Source organism: Oratosquilla oratoria, unplaced genomic scaffold (genome assembly GCF_046742065.1).
Source record: "Oratosquilla oratoria isolate Oo_2021 unplaced genomic scaffold, ASM4674206v1 SCAFFOLD177, whole genome shotgun sequence".
NCBI classification, from domain to species: Eukaryota; Metazoa; Arthropoda; class Malacostraca; order Stomatopoda; family Squillidae; genus Oratosquilla; species Oratosquilla oratoria.
Window position 1 is genome coordinate 22,016 of NW_027467530.1, and position 13,981 is coordinate 35,996.

Below are 13,981 nucleotides of genomic sequence, written 5' to 3' on the forward strand. Positions count from 1 at the left end.
AAGATACTTCAAATTAGCTGCATAGGCATATATTTACTTTACCTACATGAGTTACAATTTGACCTTCATCAACCATACACTGATTATAACTGAAAAATAAAAATTAATTATGTGGCAAACTGGCAAATTTTAAAAACATCTGGATTCCTAGGGAAGGGGGGACTGCTTATGATAGTTCATGATTTCAGGTGAAGATGATCACAACTGATGTCATTGTTTGTTTCAGGGTGATTATGGTGATGTATCCGATCGCATTGCACTTCGTCAGCAGTTGGGCTGCAAGAGCTTCCAGTGGTACTTAGAGAATGTCTATCCAGAACTCTTTGTACCTGGAGATGCAGTTGCCTCTGGAGAGGTACGTATAATTCTGTTTCCATGTATTTATACATGCAGTCTTGTATGCACAGATGTTTGTGCAAATACTGGTGTACACATTCACATACATACACAATATAACTCATACACCAGTCATATATGAGCTCTGAGTTCTCATCAAGAAGGGTAATAGGTGTCAATCATGAGTCCAGCACATGATTCAAAACTGTAATGAGAGACACACATGTACAAACACACGGTCCAGACACGGTCGGAGCAACACGTATTTTCGGAGTGCTGGATTACGAGCGAAAATATAAACAAGAAACGATCGGCGTAGGCCTTGTTGTTTATACGCGGGGTGGTAAGGCTGTGCATTCGTGGTGAAACAATGTAGGTCGAAATTGTATCTCCGTTACTTTCTTTTTTCATTTTTTTATTGTTCCAAAAAAATGGAAACCCCTAAATCCAAAGACGCAACTAAAAGAAGCCTGGAAGAAACAAAAATCGAAACTCCACTAGGAGTAGTGAGAAAAAAATCATGCTTCGCTTCAACACCAAGAGAATACCAAAGATTAGACGTAAGTAAATTTTCCGGGTTTGTAAAAGAAGGAAATAGATTACTAAGAGTAGAGATGGATAGAGAACCCAGATACAGGAACATAATGAGGAGTAGATCTAAGTGATATCGTAGATGAACTATTAGAACTTAAAAGCGAATATAAGATAATGTACCAGGAAGTATCAAACCTAAGGAAAGCCAACAAAGAAAACAATAGGGAGATAGACGAGTTGAAAAAGGAATTAAAATAGCTTAAGGGTGATAGTGAGAGGTTGAAAAGTGAGGATAATAGTAGGAACGAGGCTCTGAAACGAGAAATTAAAAGTCAAATGAAAGAAGTGACTGAAAAGGTGGAAGAAAAAATTAAGGAGAATGACCTACAGGAAATAAAAAAACAGTGGAAAATTGAGCAGGAAAGTCAGGAAATATCCATAAAGAAAATAATGGAACAACAAGTAAAAGATAACACAAAAGAAACTGTAATTCAGGTTATTAAAGAGAAAAGTAACCTAGTTAGGGACACAGTGGATAGGAAAAGGTGTATAGTAGTCTATGGCATCAAAGAAAAGCACAGTGTACCAAGATATCAGAGGGAAAAGGAAGAAAAAGAGATTGCCAAAGAAATACTAAAGGAGTTACAAACAGATGAGTTAGGCTGGGACCGAGAAATCGAGGAAACTCATAGAATGGGCAGGTACTCTAAAGATAAGCAGTATAGACCATTAAAAGTAAAACTTAGATCGCAATCAAGTGTAGAAGAAATGTTAACTAGAACAATGAGATTAGCAAGCAGTGAACAGTACAAAAATATATGGATAAAAAAAGAAATGAGTGAGGAAGAAAAAGAGAAAGAAAAGGAACTTAGGAATGAGGCAAATGAAAGGAATGAGAATAGAACTGAAAAAGGAGTTTTTTTGGAGAGTGATAGACATGAGGCTGAGGAAAAAATACATAGTCATAGGGAAAATGGAAACAAAGAAGACAGAAGGGGAGGAAGAGAAAGGAAACTAAAAATAGCTTACACAAATATAGACGGAATAATCTCAGGAATAAACGAATTAAACGATTATCTAGTATTAGAAAAACCAGACATAATGGGAATTGTAGAAACCAAATTAAAGTTCATACTAACACCCCACACTGTGGGACAAGGTGAATATAACTGTTGGACAAAGAATAGAAAGAACAAACAGGGCGGAGGAGTTCTAATTTTGGCCAAGAAAGATTTAACTGTAACAAAAATAACTGAAGGAAAAAATAATGTAGAATCAATTATAGTACAAGTCGAAGGTAAAAAAAATGAAGAAAAGAAAATTTGCAGTGGTATATGTATCTCTTAAAACACAAGCCTGGACAGAAAGGGATCACGCCAAGTTACTAGATGACACAAAAGAAGAACTAATTGAAACACTGAAGGATGGAGGAAATACAGTAATTATGGGTGACTTTAACTCAAAAGAAATATGCTGGGAAAATATGACAGTGAAAGGGGGAGAGAAAGACTGGGGCAATGTACTCCTTGACTTGACCATTGAATACACAATGACCCAGTGGATTAGATAAAATACTAGATATAGAGGAAATGAAGAACCCTCAAAATTGGACTTAATACTTACGACTGAACCTGAGATAATCAAAAATATTATTTACAAAACTCCGATAGGAAAAAGTGACCACGTACTAATAGAAATGGAATTGAAAGAACAAACAGACCAAAGCAAAAATGATAAACATAGAATAGGAAGACCTATGTATAACAAAACAAACTTTGAGAAACTTAAAATATTCTTTCGCAATGCAAACTGGGAAAAATTCCAAAACGAAGATACAGGGATAGAAGAAAAATGGAACATACTAAAAGAAATTTATAATGAAGGAGTGAACAAATTTGTACCACAACAAAAAATGGAAAAGGCATACATAAAGAACTGGTACAACAAAAGATGTAGTGAAGCAAAGGAAAAAAGAGACAAAGCTTTGAAAAAATGGAAAAGAGATAAGAAACAAAGCAAATGGCAAACATACATCAAACTAAGAAACGAATATGTAAAAATACGCAGAGATGAAAAGAGAAATTATGAAAAAAAGATAATAGACAAATGTAAAGAAGAACCCAAACTATTTTACAAATATGTAAATGGAAAACTGAAAAACAAACAAGAAATAGAAAAACTGCGCCAAGATAAAAAGGAATTTACAGAACTGGAAATGGCTGAAATAATGAACAACCACTTCAGATCAGTATTCACAATAGAAAACTCGCCTAACAATGAAAGAAATAAACGTAACACAAAAAGAAATCAGTGATCAAATTAAAACCCTGGATGTCAGAAAATCACATGGCCCAGATGGAATAGCAAACTGGATACTGAAAGAATGCATGGAAGAATTAACTGACAAAATATATGATATAATTAAATCCTCACTTACAGAAGGAAAAGTACCATTGGACTGGAAAAAAAGCAAACATTGTACCAATTTATAAGGGAGGTGATAAGGAAGATCCATCTAACTACAGACCGGTCTCACTAACAAGCACAATAGCAAAAACTTGTGAAAGAGTGATCAAAAACAGATGGGTTAAATACCTGGAAGAAAAATCTATACTGAACCCAAATCAATTTGGGTTTAGACAAAGGAGATCCTGTACAACAAATCTGATCTGCTTTTACTCAAGATTAGTAAACATAATACAAGAAAGAGATGGATGGGCAGACTGTGCTTTTCTGGACCTGCAAAAGGCATTCAATAAGGTACCTCATAGGAAACTAATAAATAAGATAGAGTCAAAAGGTGGCATCAGAGGAAAATTATTGGAATGGATGAAAGACTTCCTGATTGGGAGGAAAATGAGAGTTGTAATTAGAGAAAAATTCTCCAACTGGGAAGAAGTAAAAGCGGTGTCCCGCAAGGATCAGTACTGGCCCCGATCATGTTCGCTGTATACATTAATGACATGAATGGAGGCGTGGAGTGCTATATAAATTTTTTTGCAGATGATGCAAAATTACTTAAGAAGGTAAAAACGGAAGAGGACTGCAACTCATTGCAACAAGATCTGGACACAATATGGAATTGGACCCAAAAGTGGGAAGTAAAATGCAATATTAAGAAATGCAGTATAATGGAATTTGGAAAGAGTAGAAACAGAATATCAAAAGATTACAGAATTGGGGAAGAAAAAAAAAAACTATGAAAAAGATCTTGGAGTGATGATTGGAAAGGACATGAAACCAGATAAGCATATAAATAAGATGTTCGGAGAAACCTACAACTTATTGAGAGCAATCAAAGTGGCATTTACTTATATGGATGAAGAAATGATAAGGAAAATACTAACTACACTAATAAGACCAAAACTTGAGTATGCAGCATCACTTTGGACACCCAGTACCAAAAAGAATATTAAGAAACTAGAAAGATTACAAAGAGCGACAACCAAACTAGCACCGACACTCGCCGAACTAACATATGAGCAAAGACTATCCAAATTGAACCTACCAACTCTGGAACAAAGAAGAGAAAGAGGAGATTTGCTAACTATCTACAGAATAATGAAAGGAATGGAAGTTTTAGACAGGAACGACATATTAGTGTGGGAAAATGGTAAAACAAGAGGACACGGAAAAAAATTGAAAAAGGATAGTTATAGAAAAAACTTGAAAAGGAACAGTTTCCCACACAGAGCGATAAATACATGGAACAAATTAGACAACAAAACAGTATGTGCTAACACTATACAAGATTTAAGATATAACTTGATGCGGAGAGATACAAAGATGGATCACCACGAGCATAGCTCCCCTCCCGTATATTACAACTAGGTAAGTACTAGGTAAATACACATACACACACACTGTAAAACAAGAGGATACGGAAAAAAATTGAAAAAGGATAGTTATAGAAAAAACTTGAAAAGGAACAGTTTCCCACACAGAACAATAAATACATGGAACAAATTAGACAACAAAACAGTATGTGCTAACACTATACAAGATTTTAAGATAAAACTTGATGCGGAGAGATACAAAGCATAGGTACCCTCCCGTATATTACAACTAGGTAAATACACACACACACACACACACACACACACGCTCATCGAAGCAACACCGCTCGTCGTCGCTGTAGTCGCGCGACCAAGAAGAAAGGATTTACGACGAAAAAAGGAAAACCTGGTTTGTACTGTAGGGGTGGGGAGTGAACGTGAGTGCCCGAAATGGTATCTATGCAGTGCTAGTTAATTGTGTTAACTCGAAATTAGCAAAAATGAATGAAAACGACTCGAAAGCCAGTTGCGAATCAGAGCCATCTGGCGGCAATCCACTGAACCGCGATGTAAACAATCAACAAAGCACGTGTTATGACAATGATTTCTTAGGGTTTGGTAAGTACGAAAGAAAGAACTTAAGTAGATTAATTAGAGATAGAGAGAGAGATGAGCAAAACTAGGACTCGGTGGGAAAATGAAATCATGGACTTAAGAAAAGAGGTCATTGGTTTAATTGATTGTTTATCTAAGACTAACCATGAAATTTCTGACCTGAGAAAAGCTAACTTGGATCTTACAAACGAAATTAAAGAAATGAAAAGAGACATAAATGAACTGAAGAATGATAATGAAAAGAAGAAAACTAATGATAATAACAATAGCGAAAAATCTAAAGCAGGAATGTGAACAACAAATTACAAGAATTGACACAAAAGATCGAAGAAAACTTAGGTGGGGACAGTATCCAGGAAATTAAGAAGTGGAAAGAAAATATTGAAAATAAAGAAATTGCTTTCAAAGAAATAGTCAAGCAGCAAATGCAAGATAATGCAAAAGACACAATCATTCAAGTGATTAAACGAAAAAAGCAAATTGGGTCAGGGACACAGTAGATAGGAAGAAATGTATTGTGGTTTATGGCTTAAAGAAAAACAAGGACTGGCGAGGTACATGAGAGAAAAAAGAAGAAAAAGAGACAGCAGTAGAAATCCTTAATGAAATTCAGGGGGGAGACAGTGATTGTTCAGGCACAGACTTAGAAGAGACTTACAGAATTGGTCGCTATACTAAGGATAGGAATCGACCTCTAAAGATAAAACTAAGGTCACAAGTGGTAGTAGAAGACATATTTGAAAAAGTAGGTAACTTGGCAAAGAGTGAAAAATACAATAAGATATGGATAAAAAGAGAAATGAGTACTGAGGAAATTAGAAAAAGAAAGGGCACTAAGAGAAGAAGCAAAGGAAAAAAAAAACTTGAAAAGATCGGAGACAGATTTCAAAGAATTCCTTTGGAGAGTAATAGACTTGAGTATAAGACAATGGCGCTTCAAAACGAACAAAACAAGGGAAGAAGAAACCAGGGAGAAGGAAGAAAATTAAAAGTTGCCTATACCAACATTGACGGACTAATTTCGGGACTGAACGAACTCAAATGATTATCTGTTAGAAGCAAAACCAGACATAATGGGAATTGTAGAGACTAAACTAAGAGGTGAAATACCATCCACTGTTATCGGACAAGGTTTATACAACTACTGGATAAAAAACAGGGACAAGAATCAGGGAGGGGGAATCATGTTCTTGGCCAAGAAAGACCTAAAGGTGACAAAAAATTGCAGAGGGCAAAGGTAATGCTGAATTGATCATGATAAAAGTCGAAGGCAAGAATATGAAAAGTAGAAAGTTTGTGGTGACTTATGTATGCCTCCAAAAACAAGCGCTTGGAAAGAAATCGAACATACAAAAATGCTAGATGACACAAGAAAATCACTCAATGAGATACTAATGGGTAAGGGTAATCTGGTAGTTATGGGGGACTTCAATTGGCAAAGAAAATTTGTTGGGACAGCATGACAGTGCAAGGAGGAGATGACTCGTGGGGCAATGTACTGCTAGATATGACCATGGAGTACACAATGGACCCAATGGTCCCGTGAAAAACACAAGGTACAGAAATAATGAAGAGCCATCGAAACTAGATCTAATATTTACAACAGAGCCTGAAATAGTGCATAAAGTCCAGTATGAGACACCAATTGGAAAGAGTGACCATGTACTCATTGAAACTATACTAAAGGAAGAAATAGACATAGAGAGGAACGAAAAGCATAGGAAAGGAAGACTGAGGTACAACAAAAAAGACTTAACAAAACTAAAGACATACTTCCGTAATGCAAACTGTGAAATATTTTACAGTGAAGAAACAGCAGTGGAAGAGAAATGGAATATATTGATGGAAAACTACAATGAAGGGGTAAACAGGCATGTACCAAGACAAAAGCGAGAGAGAGAGTACATTAAATGTTGGTTCAACAAAAGATGCATTGAGGCAAAAGACATAAGGGACAAAGCTTGGAAAAAGTGGAGAAAAGACAAAATACAAAGCAAATGGCAAATTTATGTTAACTATAGAAATGAGTATGTTAATGTGAGAAGAGAGGAGAAAATGATCGATGATAAGTATATTATAGAAAAATTCAATTAGCAACCGAAACTATTCTATCTGTATGTGAATGGTAAACTTAAAACAAACAGAATTGGTGGAAAACTATGCCAAGGAAACATAGAATACACAGAAGATTTAGAGATGGCCGAAGTCATGAACAATCACTTTAAATCTGTTTTCACCAGAGAGAAAATACCAAATTGTGACATAGACAAAAACAAGAAATCTCCCTCATGAATGAGTTTACAGCATCACTAAAGGAAATATCAGAACATTTATCATGGCTGGATGTCAGGAAAATTCACATGGCCCGGACGGTATTGCAAATTGGATTCTAAAGGAGTGCAAAGAAGAACTAACAGACAAAATACACATCTTAATAAACAGCTCACTCAAAGAAGGAAAGATACCCGAGGACTGGGAAAAAACGCCTAACACAATACACAAAGGAGGAAAACAAAGAAGAACCCACCAACTATAGGCCAGTATCACTAACAAGCACCATAGCCAAAATTTGTGAGAAAATAATCAAGAATAGATGGGTAAAACATCTAGAAGACAATGACATATTAAACCCAAGACAATTGGATTCAGACAAAGAAGATCATGCTCCACAAACTTAATATGCTTTTTACTCAAGACTAATAGACATAGTTCAAGAAAGAAATGGATGGGCTGATTGTGCATTCCTAGACTTGCAAAAAGCCTTTGACAAAGTACCACACAGAAAACTACTAAAAAAACTGGAACACATAGGAGGAATACAGGGAAACCTACTAAAATGGATAGAGGACTTTCTGACTGGTAGAAAGATGAGAGTAGTGCTCAGAGACAAATATTCAGACTGGAAAGAGGTGATCAGTGGAGTACCGCAAGGATCTGTGCTGGCACCCAATAATGTTTGCTATCTATATGAATGACATGGATGAGGACATGAACTGCTACATGAGCTTCTTTGCCGATGACGCCAAACTGCTAAGGAAAATAGAAAACTGATGAGGACTGTGAAGCACTGCAAGCAGACCTAAATAGGGTTATGGAACTGGAGTCAGAAATGGGAAGTGGACTTTAATACTAAGAAGTGTAGCATAATGGAGTTTTGGAAAAAGCAAAAACAGAATATCAGGAAAATATACAATTGGAACCAAAGACGTACAGCAAGTAGGATCCGAAAAAGATTTGGGAGTAATTATCACGAACGACGACTTGTCCTATGATATACAGATTAACAAAATTGTCGGGGAGACTTACAACTTGCTAAGATCAATAAAAGTGGCGTTTACATACTTGGACGAAGACATGATGAAAAAAATATTGGTTACATTGATAAGGCCTAGATTAGAGTATGCAGCGACATTGTGGTCCCCCAGTACCAAAAAGAATATAAAGAAAGAAAGAATCCAAAGAGCAGCTACAAAAATGGCACCTGCACTTGCAAACCTATCATACGAAGAGAGATTGGCTAAACTGGAGTTACCGACACTGGAGCAAAGAAGAGAGAGAGGTGACCTATTGACCATCTACAGAATCATGAAAGGCACAAGTACTCGATAGTGAGAACTTACTTAACTGGGACAAAAGAAACACAAGAGGACATGGAAAGAAAATAAAAAAAACATAGCTATAGAAGAGAACTGAAGAAAAAACAGTTTTCCCTCATAGAGTTTTGGACACTTGGAACAAACTGGACAATGGAATAGTAATGCGCAAAAACCATTCATGAGTTTAAAAACAAACTAGACACTGCAAGATACAAAGGCGGGACATCACGAGCATAGCTCCCCTTCCCGCAAAATACAACTAGGTAAATACATATATATATATATATATATATATATATATATATATATATATATATATATATATATATACACACACCAAGATAAACAGTCTGAGAAGACACCAATAAAAACTACAGCCAGGGATGTTCTGAATTGTATTTGGTTGACCAATTGATTCTAGTTTTTGTTATAAATTCCTGTAATGTACATGATTTTTCACCCATTTTGCCAGTTTCAGACTACCCTCATGAAGGATTACTGTATGCTGTTTAATCCAGTCTGACCAGCTGTCTAATTAACCTTTTCATTATGGTGATATACTTTTGGGATTTTGTTTTGGCTAAGAACAGGTGATTTTACACAGTTGAAGGGATGATGAGATGCTTGGCAATTCAGTTGATACTGTGTTGAACTCATAAGTAGGTGGTTGTGAGTTTGATTCCCAGGGCCCACTGCAGACTACTTATAGCCCTGGCTAGGCATGGAGGTGAGCCGGCATCGGCCTAAAAAAAGAAAAAGAAAAAGTAGATTGCCTCAACTGACAGGGTTTTACTTTACCCAGGGCAGTGGACAAGGTGCAGGGATGACCCGTCATTCAGGAGGTGCTAAGATAAGAGGGAGTTTGGAGGGGTGTGGAGTGTATTCAGTGATGGAATGGGTGGGAATGATTTTATGCCTTTTTCTTTTTGGGTACCCCCCCTTGTAAGGGGGAAAAAGCGTTGGTATATGTATGTATGTATGTATTACATGGAAGGGAAAGGTGGAAGGAATGAACATGAGAGGCAACCAAGGATGAGATGGATGGATGGGGTAAAAGGGGCATTGGGAAAGAGGGGAATGTCTGTTGAGGAAGGAAGGGAGAAGACAGAAAATAGGTGGTGAGTGGAGAATGACTGTATATGGATGATGCAGTGATGCATAGAAAGGAGTAGGTGGGGGGTGGGGGTAAGGGAGTTTGTGTGAATGATATTTTGACATAGCTCAAAGAGATTTTTCCCCATCTTCTCTTTTTCTGCTTGAGGGGACAGAGAAGGGAGGTCACTAATTATATGAAGCAGCCTTGCTGTGAATGTGCTGTGTCTTGCTGCATTACTTCTGACCCAGGGCAGTGGGCAAGATGCAGAGATGACCCATCATCCAAGAGGAGCCAAGAGAATAGGGAGGGAGGTGGGGTGAATGGGAGTGGAGTATGTGGAGATGGAATGGGTGGGAGTGGATTTTGTGCCCTTGTTTTTTTGGTTACCTCACTTGTAATAGGGAAAAAGATGTTGGTATATGTATGTATTACATGAGGGTGGGATGGTGGGTCAGAGAGGATGATCTCTGAGCTGAAGGAGTTTCAGTTGTCTGAAACCTCCTTCAGGCTTAATCTCATCCCTTCAACTGCATAAAGTGGCCTGTTCTTAGGTAAAGAGCCTACTCCAGGAGACGTGTAGCTGCAGTTGAAGCCATCATTTTTGCCCTTATGTACTTGCACTGTTAAGTCGGGTAACAATCACCATTGGGAATTGGAAAGAAGTGTGGGATTCAAACCCGTAACTAAAATAATGGGAGACCAACACACTTGCCACCAGTGTACATTGCCTGTCCTTAGCCAAAACTACATCAATGTTGAAGAGGATAATCATTACTGAAAATATGGTTTTTATCAACTTGATTGTTTGTTTAGGTTGGCAGAAATTGATAAAAGAACAAAATTTCATGTTAGGACATAAAACAGAATGTGTACATAAAAATGGAGAGAAAATAAGGAACACATATAAATCTGCAATTCACTGAAGTCTTACTTTCTTTTGGGATTATCTAAGATTTGAAAATATCTAATGTTTGAAATGAAAATACTTTTCAAAAATATACCAACACATTAACAGGTCCTCTGATGTCTGCAGTCTTCTAGAGTATGAAATTTTTTCTTCTGAGTAAACTATTGGAGAAATATAAATTTTAGATATTCTCAATAGACAAGACTATATGTTCAGCAACAGGAAATATCTGCCAGTTGAAATAAAATTGAGTAAAGGTTGATGTCCATTGATGCTTTTATGTATATATATTTATTTATTATCTTTTTTATTTATTTATTTATTTATTTATTTATTTATTTATTTTTTTATTTTTATTTTTATTTTTATTTTTTTTTTGTCAACTATACTAGTTTTGGATGATGTGACCAAGCAGTATGTAAGCTTGATCATTGCTTTGAGTCACTGCCTTCTTAGATTAAGCCAGTGGTTCTTAATTCAATTTTATCACCATATTCCTTTTCATAGATAACTTGGTTTCTTGACCTTCATAATTATTATCAGTCCTTACTTCCACCCCTACCACTAGAACTAAAAAAAAATTGAAAAAATAGTAAGAAAATAGCAGTGAATAAATATGCATAATTATCCTGAAGTTAAATAGGAGAAAATAAGAATTCTGTGTTGCTCAGTCCCATACATTTGCAGAGAAATTCTTACTTTTTTCCTCACAGTCCCCCGATTAAGAGCCACTGAATTAGACTAGAGATGAACTTGGTCACAGCTACAAGCATCCCAGCTTAAAATGATTTGGTTCAGTCACATTACTGCAGCCCTTTATTAACTTCATTCAACATGGTAACACACTGTAGATTATTAGTCTGGTGGCCAGACATTTTTATTCAGCTGAGGGATAGATTTAGGACAAGACAGGATTCAGGGCGTCCACAGGAATTTTGTAGGTGGGGGCAAAATTAATACTATTGTACATATGTGGTTAATGGTATAGGAGTATATCAAGGAACACGCTTCAAATTGGCCGCATGAGCATATATTTACATTATCTACACGAGTTGCATTTTTACTGTTATCACACATACACTGATATTCTATAACTTAAAAATCTAACAAAATTGCATGTGATGGCCAGCAAAGTTTCAAACAAACCCTAGGTTTCTGGAAGGGACAACTGCCTCCCCATGTACTCCCCCTCTAGACTCCCATGAAAGTAATTACAGGTGTTCAAAATCCAGAGGTGTTTCCTGTCCATCCCTCAGTTAACTGGTATCAGGTGGTATCTACAAAGAAGTTAACAGATGACTGATGGTTAAAAATTTTCAGTAACTTCACTTGCAGTTATCACTTAAAGCCTGCTTCAGTTAATCATATCTATACAAAGTGTCACTTGGGCTTTTGTTCTGGCTTTTGCAATGCTATTTTATAGGTAAATGTAGAGTTTCAGACAGTAATCAGGTCTATCATTTCTCTGTATTGCTCTTAAGGTATACATTCTTTTAAGACTTCGTTTCTAATAACAAATTGTTGAAAGCAGATAATAGCATTAAAATTATTTAATTTGTAAATTTATTAAATTAATATCTCTCCACTAATAATATAATACTTTTTTGTCATCTTTTGTGGGTTTAAAGATGATATTAACCTAGGACGTACCTCATTGTGAAAAATGGCTGTTAACTGGTTTTACCTTACTTTCTCAGTATGGGGTATTGACTTCATAAGTTCTGTGCAGTCACTATTTTAGAATTGGAATTGGGGAGAGAAATTAACCAGAAAAGGAGATGGGAGATAGAGCAAGCAGATTGGACACTGAGATAGGAAGCTTGGAAGGGATGACTAGATAGGTGAAGAGATTAGATAGAGAAATTTGCAAGAGTAGCATGGCAAAGGTTGGGACAATCATATGACTCATGGAAGTTTAGAAGAGGCTTATGTTCAGTAGTGGACTACAAGTAGCAGATGGATTGATAAAGGAAATATGGGAGGCAAGTGGGAGTGAAGAATCATGGGGAAATACATTTAATTGTAATAACAAAAAACATTATGACTCAGTGGGTGAATGAATCAAGAAGGTGAAGAGCCTTTGTCAAAGCTGTCACTTCTGCTGTATGAGCTTAGAATATTGGAGTAGATAACAGTTACTGCTGTGAAAATGGAGAAGAGTGTGTGATTGAAACCTACAACTAAGCAAATGGTGTTCAGGTGGCAGCATGCTTCCATACCACCAGCACAATGTAGAGACAAAGATATCCCAGCATATCTTAGATTGGGTATAGCAGCTCTCTCAGATGTGAGAAGATAAAGCATTGGTGAGATCAGTAGTGAGGGTTACAACTATTTCTGATTAGGCCTCACCAATAGGACCCACGTTGCGGGAGTAGCTGCTGGCATATCTAGCTAACTACAGCATACCTTTATAAAGATTACCTTGGTTGATGAGCATGTGATGTTAGGCTGAAGTATACCTTGGTTTTCATCTCTCTTATTGCAGTATAAATTATGGTCCTACTGAGGTATATGAATTTGAAGAGAAGATGTTCTATGCTAAGTGCCTACCATAAGACGTATTCATTGTTTGGTGTTAATTCAATGTGGTTTCTGGCACCAACAAAACTGGCTGTGGAGTATGTCTTGGCTCCAATGGTTCTGGAATCAGGAACATTAACAGTTCTCTCTTTCTGAACTCTGCTAAGCCCAGAAGGCTGAAGATTACTGGTTCCTGGTTCCAAAGATGAGAGCCATACCTATGGACTTTGCATAGCAATACCAGAGGAGTAGCCAATGAGATCAATCATATATGTGTTAGTAATTGTTGGAAGATCCTATAGAACTGTAGGGAGTGCTGTAATTTTTGGGATGGATCATAGACTTGTGGTTGCAACAGTCAGACTGTATATCAAATACAGGAGAATTCCTGAGATGTAACCCGCCTAAATTGCATCTGGAGAATCTCAGGGATGATGCTTGTGCCCTGAAGAAAACCCAGTCCAAATCTGTCACCCAGAAGATCTAAACAGCTGTTGAACAGCAAATGTCAAGCAGTTGCTCATGGGACCTTCAAAGTAGACTGCATAGCTCTTAATGGTGTTCAGGTGGCAGTTGTTGATCCACTGGTAGACAAGTC

General features: G+C 36.8%; 1 protein-coding gene across 4 annotated transcripts in view; it reads left to right on the plus strand.

The window, feature by feature from the left end:
- The window catches only part of LOC143022792 (putative polypeptide N-acetylgalactosaminyltransferase 9), a 45,919-nt gene that overhangs the window by 17,386 nt on the left and 14,552 nt on the right, over positions 1-13,981 (plus strand). For all 4 annotated transcript variants that reach the window (XM_076181161.1, XM_076181158.1, XM_076181159.1 and 1 more), the window contains exon 4: positions 227-355. In XM_076181161.1, the coding sequence (XP_076037276.1) occupies positions 227-355 (129 nt within the window). The remainder of the gene's footprint in view (positions 1-226; positions 356-13,981) is intronic.